This window comes from Polistes dominula, unplaced genomic scaffold (genome assembly GCF_049000335.1).
Source record: "Polistes dominula isolate Pdom_NZ unplaced genomic scaffold, Pdom_raw_medaka contig_77, whole genome shotgun sequence".
Classification (NCBI taxonomy): domain Eukaryota; kingdom Metazoa; phylum Arthropoda; class Insecta; order Hymenoptera; family Vespidae; genus Polistes; species Polistes dominula.
In genome coordinates this window covers 9515069-9538884 of record NW_028301152.1, presented here as the reverse complement: position 1 = coordinate 9538884, position 23816 = coordinate 9515069, and the positions used below count along the sequence as shown (strand labels likewise).

At 30.1% G+C, this 23816-nt stretch overlaps 1 protein-coding gene across 6 annotated transcripts in view; it reads left to right on the top strand.

The window, feature by feature from the left end:
• The window catches only part of Rbp6 (RNA-binding protein 6), a 583327-nt gene extending 563779 nt beyond the window's left edge, over positions 1–19548 (top strand). For 4 of the 6 annotated variants that reach the window (XM_015319952.2, XM_015319954.2, XM_089178029.1 and 1 more), the window contains 5 exons: positions 10916–11020; positions 12558–12623; positions 15943–16217; positions 18131–18195; positions 18546–19548. In XM_015319952.2, coding sequence (XP_015175438.2) covers positions 10916–11020; positions 12558–12623; positions 15943–16217; positions 18131–18172 — 488 coding nt within the window. In that variant the 3' untranslated portion in view covers positions 18173–18195; positions 18546–19548. Of the gene's footprint in view, positions 1–1025; positions 1098–10915; positions 11021–12557; positions 12624–15942; positions 16218–18130; positions 18196–18545 lie in introns of all 6 variants that reach the window. The other 2 variants (XM_015319953.2, XM_015319955.2) reach the window with 2 other exon arrangements.
• Positions 19549–23816: the final 4268 nt, after the last annotated feature.

The following is a 23816-nucleotide window of genomic DNA, read 5'->3' as shown; positions in this document are numbered from 1 at the left end:
AAATCATTTGAATAAAACTGACAAAACAAAACGTGTGCAATCGCGTTAAAGTTTTGTAAACGTTTTATGGGTACTCGATAACATAATATTTAATGTCCATCGGAAAAACCACTTATGGAGCTATAAAAGAATAAGTTTATTTACATGTGCGTACATATTAAACGACACAATGTAATAATTCGCTGAAGCTCTATTATTATAACGAATAAGAATTATAAATAATGAATGTCTGTAATAAATAAAAAAAAGTACCACGCAAACGAGAGAAAAACAACTACATTTAAGAGAAGATTAAACTTTTATAATTTATTGTCCTGGAAGAATTAACAATTATTTATTATTATTACACATAATATAAAAAGAATGTTAATTTTTTTCATAATTTATTAAAAAAAAAAATAGATCAAATATGGAATTCTTCCAGTACAATGTATAAAAACTGAATTTATTTCAGTCAGAAACACAGTTATTATGAGCTAGGTGTCACAGCACGATCGGTATATTATAAAAGATATTTTTTAAATAATAATCGAATGTTAATTCGTTATTACTCTTACTAATAATAGTAAGAATGACAATACACTAAACAAATAAGATATCACTCACAATTACCAAAATATCATTAACTTTTATAGGAATAAAAAACTGTTCTAAAGTAAAATTAATACTTTGGTATTATTAATCACGTAAAGATTTTTAAAAAATAATTAATTTATAACATGATATAATAATAAATAATAAATAATTTGTTATTTTATAAAAATCATCAAAAGACAAATCACCTAATTAGTTATATAATAATACTGTATATCATAAAATTATTTTCATTGAATTATTTTAGAACAGTTTTGTGTATTCTATAATTTCCAGATTCATGCATCCCTAAATTTAAAATATATATTTGTCGTGTTAAATATAATTAAAAAAAAAAAGTAAAAAAAGTTCTAATCTCTTGTTTGAAAGGTGGATAAAAATATTCTATACAAATATTAAATAAAATATTGGTGATATCTCTTGTTGGGTAGGAGCGGTTGTGTACCGCGCGGTGGGGCCAAGGGTGGGCCGAGTATCCGTGAGTCCCAGCGGGGGTTGCACCGGTAAGCTTCAACCCCAAAGTGCCAGGTTGTTCCACCAAGTTCTCGTGTTCTCGCTCGTGTTGACGGTAACCGTAATCCGTAGTACGTAGTACGTACCCACTTTCCAAGCATATACAAAACATACACATATACACACATACACATACAGTTAACAGCAACATCAAAGGGTATCCTAAATGCCATAGCATCGGGATTGCCAGTCACCATTTCGTACTCGAAGAACACGTATCTAAGATATCAACGAAAACTGTTGTTTCGCGACACACGTAGTGAGAGATGCATGCAGTTTCACTTACTGAATAAATTTCATAGTAAATTTTGGACTATTTGATAAGTTGCATCTTACATGTTGCAGATTGAAATTGTATTTTGTCATTGTTCTATTTTGTTTGTTAATAATTACTATACATATTATATTAAATATATTATATTAAATATATTGTTATATAAAATATATTATTTTAAATATATTATATAAAATATATTATATTAAATATATTGTTACATAAAATATATTATATTAAATGTATTATTATATAAAATATATTATATTAAATATATTATATATAAAAATATATAATATATAAAATTATATAATATATAAAATTATATAATATATAAAATTATTATATAATATAATAATTAGTAATTTAAAAATATATTATATAAAATTAAAATAATTTTTAATATATTAAATATAAATTTAAAAAAAATATAATATATAAAAATTTAATATTTAATATTGAAACAATTTTTATTATTACTATTACTATTATTACTGCATACTCTCTCATCGATCGCAAGATGATTGTAATTTTACACAAATATTTTTATACTCGTAACTTTGAAATCCTTAATTCGGATAAACTTAATTAATATTTTTTACAAATATCGTTAACAAATTTTTTATTTCAAATAACACAATATCATTCGTATTAATTTTAGTTTGAATAATGTTTGTCAGAATTAAGGGTAATACACTTGTCAAAATAACACTTACACGTAATACTATAACAAATACCAACCTAATACCACGTTCCACCCTTATATACGTACTTAATTGATTGGATACGAGTCGTTTGCCGTTGTTGCTAATTAGTTCTCTTAGGTACCCATAGTTCGAGCATTTGTTGCCAATAGTTTTTTTTTATTCAATTTTTCGTATATACCTATACATATATATATATACTAATAATAATCATCATCATCATAATAATAATATATATATGTAATATTCTCTTATGGAATGCTTAGGATATACAGAACATCGAATGTTAGTTGTGCATCCAATTTTGTTCGTTGTTCCTACTGAACGATTAATCATCATTACCTTAATGAAAATCAAACGTACGTTAACGATACTGTCAACTCGCGCGAACAGGAAAGGGAAACAGCCAGAAAGGAGGGAGGAAAAACAGGGGAGGAAAAAGAAAAGAAAAGAAAGAAGAAAAAAATGATAAAAGCATAAAAAAAAAAATACGTATGCAGCTGATGATGGACTCGAGAAAAAAAAAATACGCAAGCCAAGTAATTACACTGAGTAAACGTTAGCCCCGTAAGATCGGTTCGTCCTTTGACGAATCGTTTTATCTTTATCGAAGTCGGCTGTGTTCCACTTGTTTAATGTGATTGGATTTTCAGATGAATATTTTGCCGTAAATAAAATGGTTTTTTTTTTCATTTTTTTTTTTTTTTATATAATACGTAAAGGAGCCTCTAAAAAATAATATCGTTAAAATCTTATTATTTTTTATGTAAACTATCTATATATTTTATCTTATTATCTTTGCCGTAAATAAAATGTTTCTTTTTTATTTTTTTTTTTTTTTTAATATAATGTGTAAATTACTCTAAAAAATAATATTGGTAAAATCTTATCATTTTATATATTTAATAAAAAATAATTAATTTTAATTAAATTAAAAAAATATATTTTAATAAAATTTTATTATTCGGTTTTACTCGTATTTTTGGATTTTCATTAAAAAAAAAAAAAATAACAAAAATTGTGTTTTATTTTTGATAAATTTTTAAACTCGAAATATATAGAATAATTTCGGTAGACTTTTGTATGGGTAGCAATTTTTGCATTTTTTCTTTTTTTGTTGAAAATATGGAACATATCGATTGGAGTGTCATTATCAGACTCTCGTACGTCGCGTAATCAATTAGAAAAGCCGTAATTAATGAAATCACTTGAAAAACGGGGTAGAGATCGAACATTTTTTTTCCTTCCCTACTGCTGCTGCTGCTGCTGTTGCTGCTGCATAATCCCGTTCGTTCGTTCGAAATTACGGATCGTGCGCGATACTTGACCGAACGGAGTTCTTAATTACGAGGATAATTAATGTTTCAGACAAGGATTACAGTTCATACCGAGAGTAAGTATCGAAGAAGCAATTTTAATGGTTTTTTTTTTAAATTTCTACAAAAATTATATATTTATTATCTTTATCTATCTATCTATAATAGATACATATACATATGTGTATATGTAAAACCCCCATTGCTCAAGATAATCAAAAAAATAACGAAGTATATTCGGAAATTTTCAAGTATAATAATTGAAAGAGGATACTTTTCTGAGCTTCTTCGATATTCGTTAAAAAAAAAAAAAATATTTTTCCCATCATTTAAACGTGAATCGGTCAATCAAAAATAAGATAATAGAAAAATAATTTAACGTTATCTATTTCTAAATATTTTGTTCGTATCAATATCACCAAAAAAAAAATGATATTTAAACACCAAATATTTCATGAAAATAATTATCTATTTACGTATATAAATATTGGTAACGTCTATCTTCTTTCTAGTATCTAGAATAGCACACAAGTAACGTAACAAGTGAGAATTAATTACTTTGTTAATATGTACGCATAAACCACACGCATATACGTACAGACAAAACAGATAACCCGTATCTCGTACTCGTGTTGGTTGACTGCCTAGCTCATAGTAACTAGTTACTTCCAAAAATTTCCACTTTTATTATTCGTATGAGTATTTTTCAGTCTAATGCTATTTAAATATTAGTTTTCACTAGAACTTAGCCGAACGTCTTTTATTAGACTATTTTATGACAAAAAAAAAAAGGGGAAAACGTAAATAAGAAAAAACACAAACAGATTTGTATACGTTTGTATAATACGTAGCATAGAATGATAACATCAAAAGAAAACAGTAAAATCAATGGAAAGGGAGAGGATTTGTCAACGATGGGAGAAAACAAAAAATAAGGTATTAGTCCAATGTTTGTATTTTTCATTAAAAAACACGTAGATCCAACCCCCCAAAATGATTATCGAATATTCGTAATTTGTATATCAAAGTATAATAAATATAAAAATAATATTTTGATGAGCTAGCAAACTTTGCATGCTCTCGCGTTTTCCTAACAAAGTGCACGTAGTTCTAGTGAAAACTTAAACTCGTTTAAAACGTTAAGAAAATATTCCTATTATATTATTTTCTCTCTCTCTCTCTCTCTCTCTCTCTCTCTCTTTCTCTCTTATTTTTGTTATTTATTTTGGCACTTTTACGTAAACCATAGTTTCGTCGTTTAACTATTAATATTTCAATAAGATATTTTTTTTTATTTTTAGTGCACACCTTCTATCCAATTTACAGTTTTTTATTTTTTTCTCTATCTCTTTCTTTCTTTCCCTATTATCAGTGTAATAAATCTTGGTTTTCCTTTTATCAAAAAAAACCCAAAAAAATTAATCTCGTCCCCCGTTTGGGACGATAGTGCGTATATTTTAATATCGTTACGCGAATATTCGCTTGATTGAACATAAAAAGAAATTGTTTTTTAATAATACACGGGCTATGAGGGTGGGGGTGTCTCTCTACCATTCTTTGTATATCTCACAATTAGTTCGTATACGGAAAAAGCAAAAGAAAAAAAAAAGATAAAGTAAGAAATGAACGAATAAACGAATTTCGAGTTGAGTTAAGCAAAATAAAATAGGAGTGTGGGGACACATGCCAAGAACAAGGGCTGTTGCCGAGACCAATGAGACGAAGACTACTACCCCGAAGATGCAGTAATCACCTAGGGGCGAGTAATCTACCATCTACCTAAAACCTACTGTCTCTTAGATAACGTCGTCGTAATATAAAGTGGTTTTTTTTAATGTTATACATATATATATATATATTCCATAGTAAAATCCTAGAAGAAATTAATTACCACGGAATGATGAGAAAAATTATTGTCGAATGTGTGTTTCTAATTTGTTTTTTTTTTATTAGAATCTCAACAAATGTTAATAAATGAATGCATATGTAAAAGAAAAATATAATAATAAATATTTTATTATTGTTTATTTTAATATAATATTTAATAATATTATTTCTTTTACATATGTAAAAGAAAAAATATAATAATAATAAATAAAATAAAATTGTTCATCACAATACGACAAATCCGTCATTCCGAAGTGATAATACGTAAGAGCGTAGAGAAAATTAGATAAATCGAGTTAAACAAATTTACATATAGTTATCCAATTAGAAACAATCAAGTAGTAGAAGAAAATCATTTTATCCGACTAACCTTTGTAATTAACGTTCGCAGTAATTAATTTAGATCGTGTTAAGATTGCCAACACAATATTCATTATTTATCTATCATAAATAGATATATTAAATTTGTTGTAACGTTTTAAATTATTATTATATTTTGGTCATTTGTTAGAAAATTCTATTTTATGATGTTGGTTATCTTAACCGATGCTTAGGCAATAGATATAAATTCGAATAAAAAACTAGAAATAATTCGAGCGTTTCGCAATAAGTATCATTAGGTAATAAAACAAATGTTTCTTAAGTGTCGTCAAAGTTGAATTTAAATGGTTATAGAAAATGTAGTAAAAAAATAAGCTACTTTGAATGAACGATGATAAAAAAACTCGTTCATTCAATGTCGCTAATTTCTAGAAAAATAGAACGATTCTATTTAGTGTAGTAAATTAGTGGGTAGATAGTAAAAGAGTGAATCTTATTTTTGTATGTTTTTATGTGTGTGTACTTGCAAATATGATTATCTCTATTTATACATATATATACATATACATATATTAATTATATATTTATATGTTCTTAATATATTACCCGCTGCGATTAGTATCTCTTTTTTGAATTTTAGTGTGTTATTATTATTATATATATATATATTCTACAATTGAAAATTTGTTATCACATTACGTGCTGCTGAATTTAAATAATTAGTCAAATAATTAGTTACGCCATTTTAGAATTAGCGAAATGAAAAACACGCGTACGTAGTAGTTTAGAATTTCTTTTACGATTATTAATTAACAATATTAATGAATAATTAATATATATATGTATATATACATACCGTAATTATACCATGAATTTTTATGATCATTTTCTAGTGATATACATATATATATACATATTTATTTTTGATAAATTTACTAATTACGTGTTCGTAGTTTTAGGTGATAACACAATGGTCATTTTCTACAAAAAAAAATTCTGCTTATCATTCCTTCGTCGTGTCCATATTAACGACATGATGTATTATATCTCTAATTCAACTCTTTTTTTTTAATTAACCGACTCTTGTGGCGTTTAATGATCGGCCATTTTGATGCTGCTGATTAACAAATAACTCGTCCAACGTGTTGCTTCGTCAAAGCCAATTTTTTTCAGTTGGAAGAACTGGGGGATATCGATTTCTTGGTCAATGCATGATATGTGAACAAGGTCAAGGTGTGATCATCGTCTTCTTTTATCAACAAAAAAAACAACCTTCGTCGATATGTGTGTTCTCTCTTTGAATCATTCATTTGTTTATGTTTCATCTCCTGAACTATATTTTTATTCGAATAGAAATAAACACAAACGCACCACACATACGTTTCAAAAAACCAAGTAAGCTTTCGGTTTATTGAAAAAATAAAAAAAAAAACAGGACACCACCCAGAGAGGTTGACGTCACACGCCTATTTCAAAAACGTCATTCGATGGTATATAAAAATAAAAAATTTGTTTTCTTTTTTTCACGATCGATGATCGAGATAAGAATGTTAACCACGCGGGTTTATTTTTTCCCCTTTCACAATTCGTCTACGATATTTTTCAGTATTCTCACACACACACGCATATATCACACATCATGGCACACCCCACAGTTCGTAATGTCTCGATGGCATCTCTTTAAGCTTCCTTTCTGGTTGGATTTCTCGCGGGGTGCAATCCATATCCAGAATCTCGATCGCGTTTACGTCAGCTGGAAATACACTCGAAATAGATGAACTCTTGACCTAGATCCCTATGCGTCCGCTGTTTTCGGTGAACTGAGATGAAGAAGAGGAAGAAAGGAGTAAGAAGAAAGATAGAATGATCTTCGAATGTTATTGAAAAATCTAACTTTTCTTTCTTTCCTTCTTTTTTATTTTTAGTTTCTACTTTATCCCATTTCTATCTCGATTCATACAAAACATAAATCGTATTAACCCTTTGGGTACATTTGACGAGTGAGACTCGTCATCTGCTTACTTGAACGAAGTTACGGTGGTCATGTCTGACTCGTCATCTGAATTTAAGAAACTTATATAATTATATAAAATATATTTTATATATTTTATCATTTACATATTTAATATATTTAATATATATTATTTAATATATATATTTATTATATTTTAATTCTATAAAATATATTTAATATATTTTAATAATTATATAAGTTTTTAATATATTTTAATACATAAATATTTCTATTCTTTTTCATTTATATATTTATGTATATTTTGTAATTGAAACGTTATTTGCAAAAATATATATTTATTTCACCAATATAAATATATTTTAAATAAAATATATTACTTTTACATATATTAATCCATATAGCAACAAATTAAATCCATTATATAAGCATACAAATCTTCAAATAATTCAGTACTCAAAGGGTTAACTTGTTAACCGGGGGAATTCCCTTTTTAATTACGCACCTTTTTTTATTATAATATTTTTTTATTATTTTTTATATATTTATTTATATATTAATTATTACTATTTATGCCTAAAATAAATAAAAATACTATAAAATATATATATATATATATTATTATTTTTTTTTCATTTGCTTATATATAAAATACAAAAGCTTATACCTTTAGCTTTAAACCAATACATTTGACGTATTTATACGTCCTGTCCGGTTAACAGGTTAAGATTAAATTTGTCGCGACTTTAAACACTTGATAAAAAAATAACTAAAAATATTCAAAATATCTTCATACACTTGTTCGTTTCAATTCCCATCATCTTTTATTGTACATACCATTTTTTCCCCTGTTGTTTTTGAAATAAATTGTAAAATCACGGTTGCAATGATTACTAAAAATATACGTCAAGAGCTCTAATAAATTCCTATTGAGTTTGTTTCTTCTTTTTTTTCTCTACTATTCACTAACCAAAGTTTTCATTCTTTCATTTTTCGATTTTACAATACCTGATATCAGAAATTTCATTTACTGGTGTACGCAAGGAAGGGATGATGGGGTATACGGAATAAAAATATGAGGGAGACAGGTCGAAGGAACGCGAGCAATCCTTCCCCCGTTGTTGTTGACCCTATTTTATCCTTTTTCTTTCTATTCTTTCTTTTCTATCTATCCATCTATCTTTCTCTTTCTATCTTGAACTCCTCCACTGGTTTCCTATGTCTTCTATGAAAAAAAAAAAAAATAGAAAAAGAGAGCCCTATCTCTTGGATGGTACTAAACTTCCGAATAAAAACCATCGATAGAGACAGACCACACCATTAAGCGTCGTGATATGCCGTACAAATCACGTCTATCCAGGATTTATGGAACCCGTTCATCCCTTCGGCGTATCACGCGTTATCGCCAGCAACAACGGCCGTGTACCCGAAACGATATTCCTGCATGAGAACGCTTCGTTTCAACAGCATCGAAATACATGACCCTTCTTCTCTCTCACTCTCTCTCTTTCTCTCTCTTTCTCTCTCTTTCTCTCTCTTTCTCTCTCTTCTCTCTCTCTCTCTCTCTCTCTCTCTCTCTGCCGGCGGTGTCGGTAAACCTGCATATCGCGATTCAAAACGATAGCGCATCATCGTGTTCCAGAATCGTTACCACCACACATCTATATAAATGTAGAAATATTAAAAAAAAAAAAAAAATTGAAACTTTCCTCGGGGAAAAGGCTCCTAAATAACTGTCAAGTTTTTTGTTTTTTTGACTATGGAGGCCTGTTTTCTTTTTATGATAACGCGTATTAGGTATAAAATCATAAATGTTTGATTCAATAATGGGGTAAGATACAAAAATTGGCAACTTATTATTAGTTTTTCTTTATTTTATATATTAAGTTGATTTTTTTATTTTTTTTTTAAATAATATATTTATATTTAATTTTGCGCCCTTTTCTTTTTATAATATCGGTAATTATAACGCTTGTTAAATATAAAATTATAAATGCAATATTAATTCGATTATGGGTTACAACAAAATTGTCAACTTAGTTTTTCTGTGTTAAATAATATTAATTAATTTTTATTATTATTATTTTTATTTATTTTTAAATGATATATTTATATGTTTGAGTTTGGGTCATTGGTAATTATAACACATGTTGAGTATAAAATCATAAATGATGGATTCAATTTAAGGGATACGATAAAAAAATTGGCAAACAGTTTTTCACTGATATATAAATATATATATATATATATATATATATATTTTTTATGTTTGATTCTTTCACGTATTCTTAATTAAAAAAATATTTTGATTATTGAACAAATCCATTAACGCATCACACAAAAATTGCTTGTGCCATTGATTTCGCGCTTGTTTGAAAGGGGAAGCTTGAAAATCTATATAATTATATATCTATATATACATACATACAATTCGCTTTTATCGATCGTTAAAAATTTTCCAGATCTTTCTGATGTGTCCCACATATATCCATTCCTATATAAATCGCGTAATTTATTTTTCCTTTAAGTTAACGTGAATAAAATTCATCGCGATAAAAAAAAAAAAGTTTCTTTTATTGAGTAATCGAGTAAGAACGTAAAAACTCGTGGAATCATTGAAACGTACGACGTTGGAACTATATTAAAGATTTTCAAAAGTTACAATGTTCGATACCATTCGATAAATCGAAAAAGATTTTATACAATTTTCTAGTCACATTTAAGCCAATGAAAAGTTTTTTTTATCGAATATTACTAAGTTTCGTTTAGTTTTATTACATTGACAATTTCAATTCACATTCATTATCAAATATATATATATATATATTATTTATTAATATGTTTTAAATAAATATTATTTAATAAATAAATATATTTATATATTATATTTATTAATATATTTTTTATTACTATATATATTAATAAATTTATATTATAATAATAATAATATTTATGTTAATTTAATATTCAATATAATAATATTTTATATAATTTATCAATATAATTATATTAATATTTATTATATATTATTATATTAACGTGTGATATTCTTCATAGTATTCCAACGTCAAATATATTCTATTAATATTAATATTTATTATAATTTAATATTTAATATATATTATATGTAATAATATTTTATATAATTTATTAATATAATATAAATTTTTATTATATTATTAATTATATTCTTCCTAGTATTCCAACGTCGTCCAATTAATGTATTCCACCCCTTAAATCAAAGTCAATTCGTCACCGTCGTAATCATCACGTTTCTTAATTTTAATCACATATCAGATTATCAGCTCTCTTCTTTATTCTTTATTAATGTTAGGAGTGCCGACGGTGTACTACTACGGATCCGGAAGTGAGAATGCAGGCCGCGCATTTACGGAGACACCAATGCAACACGTACAACGGACTGCACTACGGAAGAAATGTATGATGTCGAAAAATATCCATTTCGATTGATAGACGCACTTTGACAATAATTTTTTCTATACATACATATATATATAGATACATATTATACATCAAAATATACATATATAAATATAGTATCATAACATATATTCATGCACAAACATATTTATATAGAGAGATATAGGTAAACACATGAAGTGTATACACAAGCTGTTACTCTTATACTTTTTTATTATTCTCCATCTCTCATCATCATCATCATCATCATCATCATCATCATCATCATCATCATCATCATCATCATCGTGATCATCATCATCATCTCTTTCTCTTAATCATCTATGCGACCATGCTCCATCAAACTTCCACCTATAATACAGAGAGAGAAAGACGTAATAGTAGTAGTAGTAGATAGTAGTAGTATTAATAGTAGTAGTCTATAGTTCGCGTGTGTTCCACCGATTGTTGTGTACTTGCTCATCGATTCTCCACCTCTTGAAAATCTTTCACGGTTCGCAGCATCGTTCATCGCGATTCATACATTTCCTACCTTCTCCTCCGGTCCCTCGCGGAAAATGCATATTAGCGACGGAGTACATTTCGATGCAACCGAGTGCTGCTACTCGAGGGAATAATACGGCGGCGGCAATGGTAGCAGTGGCAGTAGCTGGCGACCGTGGTTTGCCTGGTGAACACACTCGATCGATATCCATAGGTTTATTATGCTTCAACGAATATTCCGCGGACCATTCGGGATGCTCAAAATACGAAAACTGTTCTTCTCTTTCTCTAGTCCTTTTACAACTAGCCTCCCCCAACCCCACCCCCAAGTTTCCTGCCCTATTACTATCCATCTATCTTTCATTTCACTCGTGTGCTTTCTACTCGTGGTTACTATTGGCCCCCGTCGAATTGCACCTGAAATATCTTTGCAATTATTTTCTTTTTTTTTGTTTGGAAAAGTTTTATACAGAAAGTATGTATATATATCTATCATTCGATATGATATTAAAAAAAATCCTTTTACTAAATTGTCATCCTTCTTCCCTTTGAAATTCATTTCTAGCAAGAGAAGTCGATTATACTCTATTTCTTTATTGTTATCTTTTCCGTTGTTGACGAAGCGACACACCGGAAAACACCATCTATAGACATCTTCGTATCTTTTTTTTTATCCCCCCGTTTCTCTGTGTATTTCCTATTTTTTTACTCTTTCATCCGCGAATTTCGAGTTCCATCGTTTGCGCAGCGTAGTTTATACTTTTTTTTATTATTATTATTTTTTTTTAAAAAAGGAAACGAATCAACAAATTAAAACGCGAAACAAAAGGACAAAAAAATAAATAAGAAAGTAGGAAGAAAATAATAACAAAAAAAAACGCCGGCGAGAGTCGGTAATGAATATAATAAAAAGAGAACTCGAGGTGAAGAAAGAAATAAAAAAACAAAAAAATAAAAAAGAGAAGAAAAATATAACGAAGCATTTCTTCTCTTACTCTCTAACGAGTTTCTTCAAGGTACGGAACAGTTGTGATCAGAGTTTTATGTTTCAGTGGATCTTACCAACGGACAGCTCACCCCCAACAACAACACGCCCTTGCTCACGCAAGCTCTTTCTGGTACGTTTATAACTTTTCCTTCTATTCTATCTTTTAATGCTTTTTTGATCGTAAGCTTTTTCCGCGCTCTCTCTCTCTCTCTCTCTCTCTCTCTCTCTCTCTCTCTCTCTTTCTCTCTCTTTCTCTTTCTCTAATTTTTCTCTCATCTATAGGTGGTTTCTTACATTTTATTATTTTTTCTTTTTTAATTCGTATTCACAAAAATTTTGTACGATAATACGTGACAAATGATAAAGTTTTATCTTTGTCATAAAAATTGTATTAACCGTTTGCGTACCACGAGCCACTTTCGCGCTCTTCAGATTTTGTGTCGAGAAAAGCCAGGGGCATTTGGCCGAAACCGACAATTGACGGTCCATCCGATATTTGTAGAAACGCGCTCTTCGGCTTTTTTCGACACATAATAGAAGGAGCGCGATCGCGCTCCTTGGCGTTTGTCGATCGTGTTTTTTCAAAACCCTCTGGTACGCAAACGGTTAATATAATATAATAATATAATTTTAATATAATTAATTGAAATATTATAATAATTATATTAATATAATAATAATATAATAATTAATTTATAAATATTGTAATAATTATATTATAAATAAATATATTATAATATATTCTATATATTATATTATAATATAGTATATTATAAATATTATATAATTATATCATATTATATAAAAAATTTCTTCGATCAATACAAACACATTTAGTTTTTCCCAATAAAAAATCGAAGGACTTTTGAAAAAATTAATTGAACCAATTTCCTTTCCATAAAGCAAAACATATTAGAAAATGATGAACAAATTTTTCCTTGATTACCATTTAAAATTTCTTTAATAAACAAATATTTTTTTCACTAGCAAAGAAAAATTTTGATTACTTTTCTGTCCTCATAATATAATAAGATTTTAATTTGTACGTTAAATCTTATCGAATATCCCGTGTCCTTGCACGATTCATCATCTTTAAAAGTCTCCTCCACATCGGTGGAGTTACGATAGAGAATAGGAGAAGGGAAAGGGGAGTAGAAGCAAGAGAAAAAAGTAAGAAGAAAAAGGAGGATGAGAAAGAGGTGGAAAAGAAGGAAAACGGAGTCACACATGTGTGGGGTAGGGGGTGTGTTCCGTGATGCCAGCAGCGAAATACGCCAGCTTCTTCTTCTTCTTCTTCTTCTTCTTCTTCTTCTTCTTCTTCTTCTTCTTTTTCTTCTTCTTCTTCTTCTTCTTCTTCTTCTTCTTCTTCTTCTTCTTCTTCTTCTTCTTCATTCCTCTTCTTCTTTTATTTTTTTTATTTTTTTTTATTCCACTTCCTCCAACCCCCACCTTTTTTCTTCTCCTTCGTTGGATCTTCTCTTTCCTTCTATCCACAACCAGCCCTCTCTGAAATCCGAGGCCGAGCAGAGCCACCGCCTACCACCACCAACCATCACCATCACCAGCACCATCGTCGTCGTCGTCGTCGTCGTCGTCGTGCCGTCCGCAATCTCCTCTCAAATAAATCAAACTTTTGAATCGCGTCTCTCTTTCCCCGTTTTCTCTCTCCTCTCAAGCCATTTCGCATTCGCCTACCATCGTCCCTGCTCCCAGAGAGAAAACTTTGTAACCGGCCGCTATTGTCAAGAGTTTAAAAGCTGAATGGGTTTTTAGATTGTGCGCCCAGCGCGCACTTTCGGTTTGTCATACTCTTCTGGTTTCCTCTTTCTTTTTACCACAACCTCGTACTTTTCTTTCTTCTCTTTCCATTTCTCTTTCTCTATCGTTCACAAGTTTCGAATTCTTCGCGTAGCCCTCTCTCGACTTCCACTTTCTATCTACCACCCTCTTCACCCCCATTTTTCTTTCTTTTTATTTCATCCTAACCTTTTTTTTCTCCATCTTTACTTTTTTTTATCTACTGTCTGCATCCGTAAATCCAAAAAGTATTGGTATCATTGCGAAAACGTTTAAGACCTAGCGTGTTTCTTCTTCTACCACGTTTCGTGGGACGTAGAAGTAGTTGGTACTCGAACGATAACGTTTATCGTCGATATTCGATCTTCGACCCTTTCATACTTTTTCATTTCTTTTTCTTTCCTACGTTCTTCTTCTTATTCTTTGTTCGTATTTGGCGGAGAGTCGAAGAAAAGAAAAACGACTTTCCTTTCTACCCTCTACCACCCAGTGAAAAGTTTAGCTTTTTTTCTTATGAAATCTTGAATGAGTTCGTGATTCTGTTTTATTTCTTGCTGCTTTAAATCGTATCGTTACCGCCGCCACCCCTACTACCACCCCTACCAACCCCTTTTCTTCGCGAAAGAAGTTTTCAAAGCAACGAAACACCATCATTTCCTAAAAGATTAGGTATTCTATATAGTTTGCTCTATAGTCTTCTTTTACAACTTCTCACTTTTTTCTTTTTACCATTTTTCTTTTTGTTTTTCTCTTTTTTTCTTTTATTTTTTATTATTTGTCTCTCTCTTCGTACTATTTGTTTTGTGAATGCACCGAGGTTATGCACCTATCATCATCATCGTACCTCTTTTGGTACATCCAAAGGAAAACTTTGCCTTTCTTTTACCTCGAAAGTGAAGAAAGGCAAATACTTTCTTTTTCCATATCTCTTTCTCTCTTTCTTTTTTCTTTCCTTCAAAGCATGGTTTTACTTTGATGTAACATCCACTAACGCGTTATGGGAAACTTTGTCGACCGTTTACACGCATCGCTGATTGTCTATACCCATAGTATTGCGCAAACTGAGTTGCAATCCCTTGAGGGTAAACGAAATTTTCACGAATTTAACGCGTAACAACGATATACATTTTTAAAGTATTGTATATTCGTTTTTACTTCACGAGAAATATCAATCTCAAATAATATTATAGTATTATTTATATATTTACTTACATTAAATTAACACATCTTGCTCAGACACTTGGCAATCAAAGTCTTACCGTGTAACGGGGGTAATTTTTTACAGTTTACAGTTCGGATTTGGTAGAAAATAAATTGGAAAAAGTATAAAATGAACAAAAACGGTAAAAAATATAAAAGAACCGTGGGGATAGATCGATTATGTTTTCATTCGAATACGTGAGCGAATTCGAATCAAACAGTTTTGATTTTCCCACTGCGAATCCCCACTGTACGAAATCGAACAAGCGTGATTACGTTATTGCTGGTATTGCATATGCAAGAAAAAAAAATTTTAAAAAAGAACACACATACATAAAAAAAAATAACGTGTAAAAAAATATAAGTGGGAGAGGAGGAGTGAGTGAGGGGTGAAAAAAAGAACCAAAAAACAATGATGCAAATGGTCTGAAAAACACATGCGTAAATTGCAGTGATGAACAACTACCAGGCCGCAGCACAAGCAGGATTTCCGCCAGCATCGCCGCATGCGGCAGGTGGCCATGGTGGACCCCAAGGCCGATCATTTCCCGCTGCCAATTCGCCGGGCCCTATAGACATGTACAGTTCGAGTGCAGCAGCCGCAGCAGCAGCAGTAGCCGCGGATTCCGCAGTTGCCAGCTACGTCCAGGCCGCAGCTAGTCCGCAACCACCCACGACCGCGTTTCCCGCGATCGCTGTATCTCGCGCCCCGCTCAACTACAGCCCCGTAAGTTTTTTTTTTTTTTTTAAATCGACAAACAAAACTTGAAAAGATTTAGTCTTTTTTAACGTATTTAACATGTTAGTCATCACCACGTCATTCATTGTTCAGTCAACATTGTACGTGTTTTTGTGAAAGGAGGAGGAAAAGGCTAAGTATTTAGATACATGGGTGAAATAGGGTTTTTGTTTAATTGGAATTTAATAAGCACTGAAATATATTAATAAAATTATCTACAAAAAAAAACAAAATATATATATATATATATATATATATATATTATATATTAATTTATATATTATATTAAAGTTATTTTTATAATATATTTGTATTGTATTACTTTATAGTAGATACATTATTTTTAATAGGAATTTAATAAGCACTGAAATATATAAATAAAATTATTTAATATATATATTATATTTTCTTATAGTTGTAGAGTAGTATATTCTATTACTTATAGTAGATAAATCTAAATCTATATCTATAGTACAACTATATTATAAAAAATTTGTTAAACTATCATACATATGTTTTGATCTACTATCTATAATTCAGATGCACCATGACAATTAAATCAAATTTTTAATATACGTAATATATTTGTTTTAAAATCACTTAAGGAAGTAATACATACGTAAAGTTAAATTTGCATCGACTCTAGCTGATATTATTCCCATCGGATAAAATTTACCAATCTCAAAGGGTTAAATTACCATCATCGAAGTTTCCCTTCTTCTTTATTTTATTTTATCTCGTGTCTCGATCGAATTTATTATCAGATCTCTCTATCAATGTTATTCTAACTCTTTCATATATATTCAACGTATTTGTTAAAAAGTTCTTTGGCATGAGAACAAAAAGTTGCATGAAATTGATATATATATATATGTAGCACGAAAACGAGTTTAAAAGGATCACGAAAGATATATGCATATATATGTTTGTGTATATATATGTATAAATACATACGAAATTTTGTTATTTCTTTCTCGTGTTTTTCCCTATTCTTTTCGGATTATCAGCTGGAAGATTCTTTTTCTAGGGATCGAATACACGGCGATAAGGAAATTCTTCTTTGTATAGAGAATCTTTTTCCGCTTCTACGAACAAATCGGCTCGAATAGGCGAATAGTTTAGCTAGATAAATTTTTGTAAAATCCTTCCAACCGGAAAAATGAGAATGCGGTTGAATTTAGATTTTACGCTTCGTACGATAGAAATATTATATTATCGAATCGATTTATTTTGATTTTACTGATATTATACGAAACTACGTTTTATTTTCTTTTTATTTCTTACAACTCACTAGGGAATTTTTTACATAAAATATAAGAGTTTTAATTCATCACGAGTACTATAATTTTAATGTCATTTTATTTTACACAGAAATAAAGTGCAATTGAATTTGAGTCTTTTGGTTTTTAATAACCAAATTTCAATTCATATCAGTTTCTCTATGGTAGTAAAGTATCTAAGACACTTCTGATTTTTTTTAAATAATAAATAAACATAAAAAAGGATAGAAAAAGAATCCCTGTTATCTAGCTGTAACATTCCTGATCATTCTCGAGCTTAAGTATTTCTTTTCGTGAAAGTATACCAACAACAATAATTAGTTAATCATCGTAACTTGCGAGCAATCATACAAAATTGAATCAATATAATAAATGAACAATAAATAAAACACACACAAATAATTTTAATCCTTTACTTTTTCATTTTAAGAAAGCACGAGTGAGTATTATTAGCTTTCCAACTAATTATACTAACAACAAATCACCAAAAACATAATAGTGTTATCTTTTGTCTGTCAAGTCCCTTTTAATAGTCAATTTAATATCCATTTAATAAATATATTATATTTCATGTTAAGTTTGTAATCATACTAACAAAGATATTGCATTTTCTTGTTACAGGGACCTCTGATACCAGCGGCATTCACTAATGGCTACCATTGAGCCTCGTTAAGATCTAATAACAGGTACATTGTTTCAATAATATTAATAATAATTTTATTAATTAAATATCCTTATTCTAGTAAAAAAACATTTAAATTATTTAAAATTGATTTTATTGGATTGTTCGGAAAGTAATTTTAAAAATAAAAACACGTAAGATCAGTGAGAGGTTAAATTTAACCTCAAAACGAAAAAATTATCTGCATTTTTATAAAAGAAAAACGAAATTACTTTCTGAACAACTCAATACTTGTACGTAATTTAATGGAAGGATCGAAAAAATTCGAAAAAAATAATTTTAAATCAAAAAAGTTTAATAAAAAAAAAATTTAATAAAAAATATAATTTTTTTTTTTTTCATTGCAATCTTTAGGATGGACGAGAGGGCAGAGCGCAGCACGGTCGAGTGACAGCACAACGAGCACTGTAGTAGACGCCTTGGGATAAAAACTGATCACACGGTTGATGACGATCTCTCGACAAGTATTAAAAAATGAAAAAAGAAAAAAATGATAAAAAAAAATGAAAAAAAATGGAAAAAAAACACATACACAAACACATATATAAATAACAAAAATAAAAAAGAATGGAATACGCGTGACTTACCGACTATTAACGACTACAACGACAATTACGACTATGACTACTACTACTACTACTACTACTACTACTACTACGGACGACTACTACTACTATTACTACTACTACTACGTCAGAGGACTGAACATATAAGGTGAGAAAGGAAGCTAAAGGGATGCTTTCCAATTAGATGAGACTTCCGAATAATATGACCAGCCGAATGGTACCAACTACTACCAACAACTACCCCCTCCCCTTGAATATAAAAAAAAAATTATTAGAAAAAACAACCGTCTTCGCGGTAAGAAGAGTTCAACCTGAAATATGAAGGTGGGGGAGGGGGACAACGACATCGAAATAGAAAGCTCACACGAATAAGGATGAAGAGATATGCGATTGAAAGAAGAAGAGAGAGAGAGAGAGACGGTGACAAAAATAAACGTCTAAGTGGTTGAAAATCAAGAAGTTAAATAAAAAAGATAAACAGGAAGGCAGCAGGCAACATGCGCGAAGGGAGAGTACGAGCAAGAAAAATGGGGATACCAAAAGATTGAGGAAAACTTAGTGCAAGAGAAAAAAAATATATGAAAAAGAGAAAGAGAGAGAGAGAGAAATATATATGAAAGATGACAAGAGTTGTACGAAAACACATACAGGCTAGCAGCTGTGGCCGAAACTGCGTATTGACGCCAGCCCGTTCACCGACATTAATAAATACAAAAAAATAATAATAATATAATAATAATAATAATAATAATAATAAAATAATAATAATAAAATAATAATAATAATGAGAATTACATTAATAATTATTAAAAGCTAAATAATTAAGCAAATTAAGTCTAGAATATATATAAATACTATATAAATATATATATACATATATTTATATGTATATATATATATATATATATATATATATATATATATATATATATATATATATATATATATTATATATTATAAATAATTAATATAATTATTAGACGATAACGTATGAATTCTTAGAATTTAAGGCGAACGATAAACGGGGAGATTATACCAACAACAACAAACAAAATTCACACGTACGAGAATATATTAATAATAATAATAATAATAATAATAATAATAATAATAATAATAATAATAATAATAATAACAATAAATATAACACACACAGATAGAGAGAAAGAGAGAGAGAGAGAGAGAGAGAGAGAGAGAGTGAGAGTGAGTGTGTCTGAAAGAGAGAAAGAAAATGGATAAGAAAACATATAACACACACGCACATACAAAACACCAGAGAGACGATACTCAAGCTCAATCAGAAAGACACACATACACACATGATTAATAATATGGTGATTAATAAAACATTTAATAAGGTAACAGCGGTGCACAACCGTGGTTCGCGATAAATATACATATGCATATGTAAATGCATCAGTTAGCCCGCATAGGAAACACGTATACCACACATGCGCATATAAACATACGTAACCAACGGTAAATGTATATATACACATATATATGTACATATATGTATATGTATTCGATCATACAAAGAAGAAACTTGCGTTCTTCGCACTTGGGAAAGAGCCTCCTTTTCTGAGCTGTTGAGTTTTAGGTTGAACGAGAAAGAAAGAAAATCCGTGAGAGAGAAAAAGAGAGAGAGTGAGGGTTGAACAAAGAAGGGCGGAGAAAAAAAATTCGAGTACGGTCGAAAGAACCCGACGACATCACGACGATGAAGATGGCGGTTGAGAAGGTGGTGAGAGAGATGGTTCCTGTTAGGTTGATACGACGGAGTATTGGTGACTGTGAGAAAGTAACGGGGTTTATAGTAGTAACGCTGAAGAGGAAAAAAGAGAGAATGAGGAAGGGGTTTCACAGGAGGGAGAATTTTTTGAGGGTGATACCAAGTAAAGAAAAAGAGTGTGTGTGTGAGAGAGAGGGAAAGAGTCTTCGCTCTTCTTTTCCTTTGTTTCCATCGTCTACGAGGAGGCTGCTTGCAACTCCTCCTCAACACAGGGGGTCTTTGTCGCTTCAATGGCGGAATGGCACTTCTCTTTCCACCCCCAACCCCCTCCCCCAACCAACTTCGTCGTCGTCGTTGTATGTGTGGGTCGTCGAGACTCTCCTCCCTTTTTTCCCGAGTGTGCAACATGCACAAGATGAAGAATAAAAGCTTGAAGAAATGTAAAAAGATGTGAGAGAAAAATAAAAAAAATGCATACATATAAATATATATATGTGTATGTGCACAGTATATTGGGGTAGGTGCGTTTACGCATGTGTGGGAAAATATATGAGCTATAATAGCGTATCGAGAGACAAAATGCATCTAACTTAGTCCTCATAAAGGATGATGATGCATTTTTCAAAGTTAATTAGCAAAATTGCTGTGAGATCATCAAGAGAGATTAATTATTATTATTATTATGCGTTTTATTACATCGAAGCTTCTTAAGCTCTCTTAAGAGATCGTTCTCAGATTTTAAAGAAAAAAAAATAATAAAATAAAATGCATCTCTGCTATGTATACATGCATGCGTGTGTGTTTCCAATAATGGGTTGAAAGTTAAAGAACTGGTTAGAATGAATGAATACGAAGAGAGAAAGAGAAAGGGAATGAAAGAGAAGGTGTTAAGTGAATGATATCGTAACGTATCGCTCGTCTCTGCGCCCGGTCCATACGTTACTGTCGAAATTTTGGCCTCAAGCGAACGTCGAACAATGATCGGATTAATCTATAAACAAAATTCCGGTCGTTTTCCGCTCGTACCGATCAATTATTATACATTGCACTAAAACTTTCGTATATGTTAACGCGAATTTATTGTATTATCTAAATATCTTAACGATATATAAATATAAATATATAAATATAAATATAAATATTATATACATACATACATACATTAACACACGAGGAACTTTGAAATAAAAAAGGAATGAACTATTAATACGAGAATAATAGTGAAAATTAGTCAGCGTGTGTGCACGCACATTGACGTTTATTTAAACAAATAAAAAAAACAGGCCATAATACATGACACAGATATACACTCACATACACATATATACATACATACACAGTGAGAAAGAACAAAGCACGTCCCAGACAAATGTATTAACGTCAAACGATTGAAATTTTAATTGAACAAAATGGGATTTTGTCATGAAAAAAAAAAGAAAAGAAAAAAAGAAAAGAGAGAATTAATTAAAATAAAATAAAATATACGTTAATAAAATGTATTAAGCTCATGCATACCTTATATACGAATGCGAATGTATTTGTGTATATATTCGTATAAGTATATAAGTATGCAAATATTTAACAACGGTCGTCCGCAATGTACAGAACAATTATAGTCAATGACGTTTGAATGAATATACCGATTTGCTGATTTATTTGACACCATAAGAATGGATAACAAATAAAAAAAAATTAACGACGAAATAATCTACCCTTTAAACCAAATTTTTCGCGTGAGTGAGACTAACGTGAGAGTAAATAAAACGAAGTACAAGAATACAAGAGAGAGAGAGAGAGAGAGAGAGAGAGAGAGAGAGAGAGTGAGAGTGAGAGTGAGTATAAGTATGAGTGAAATGAATGAAAAAAAATAATAAAATCGTTTAACCCCTTAAGCAAGAAAATAGAAAATGAACGAGAGAACGTATGTGTGTGTATGTGTGTGTGTGTGTGTGTGTGTGTGTATGGGGAAACTGTGACACGAAGTTTCTTATGGAGGGTGGTTTACGCACACGCGCGTCATTATTAGCATCGCAAATTAACCGTAATAAAATAAATTGCTTTAAAAAAGTCAAATACTGATTATATCAAAGGAAAGACACAAATGTGAGACACGAATTAAATAAAAGAATGAAAAAGGGAGGGAGAGGGAGAGGGGGAAGGGTGAAGAAGAAGAATAATAAAAAACAAATAAGAAGAGAAGTATTTTCAAGAGGGATGAATTTTAATGTTATCTCTGTAGCTTTTATTTAAAAAAAGTGCGTCAAAATGTCATCGGACATCAAAAATTTGAAATTTTGGGACTTCTTTTTGGGTTTTGAGAAAAATTCGCTATTCATACTGATGCCGAGAATAGGTTATCAACACCTTTCGATCACAACCTCCGTAATTGTAATTAAATTTCATTAGTATTTTTGTTATTAGTTCTGCCCTTACATCTGAATGAATCATCGTCATCATCGATATCGATTTTTATTTGATGAAAATGATTATCATTATTATTATTGAGAAGGGGAAAACAAAAGAAAGAACCTCTCGAAAAAAAGGAGCGTGTGCTGTTGTTTCATCGAGGGTTGAAAACAAAATGGACAAGATGAAGATGAAGATGAAGATAAAATTTTAAACTCGTGCGATGATTTACCAACGCAAATATTATTATTATTCTTATTCGAAAACACAGGGTAAAAACTAAACAAAATAAAAAAATAATAAAACACGAAAGATGTTTTTAAAAAATTGAGACGGTAATTTCGTGTCGAACGAAACAAAATTATAAACGAATATGAATAAATGAAGAACGAATCACAAAACGGTGGTGAAGGAGGGCGGCTACACCAACCAACCAATATATATACTTTATTTGTTTTCTTGCGCGCGTCAATGTTGCGCACTTCTTTCTTGTGCTATCAGCAAGATGAAGGGATGAAGGAAGGAAGGGAGGTATGCGAAGTAAAATCAAAAAAATAAATAAAAAAGAATAAAAAGAAAAAAATGATAAAAAAAAGACAAAAAAAAATAAGGAAGGAACGAGTCAATTCTTACAAACGTTAGCAATACTTCAACACGACCATAAAGGACAGGAAAAGTGGGAACGTGGGTTAATAAAAAATCGAAAAATCGGGAGAAATAAAATAAAGTATAGAAGACTTAATCGAATATTTCGCGGGTACACTGTGTTGGTTTCCTCAAATTTATATAAACATGTATGTGAAAATCATGCAAGAAAAACATAATAATTAATTGAACGATGTATGAATTGAATTGATAGCTGAAACCGATCAGCCAAATATAAAAATGATTATGGTTTTTTAAAAATGATTTACTAAAAAA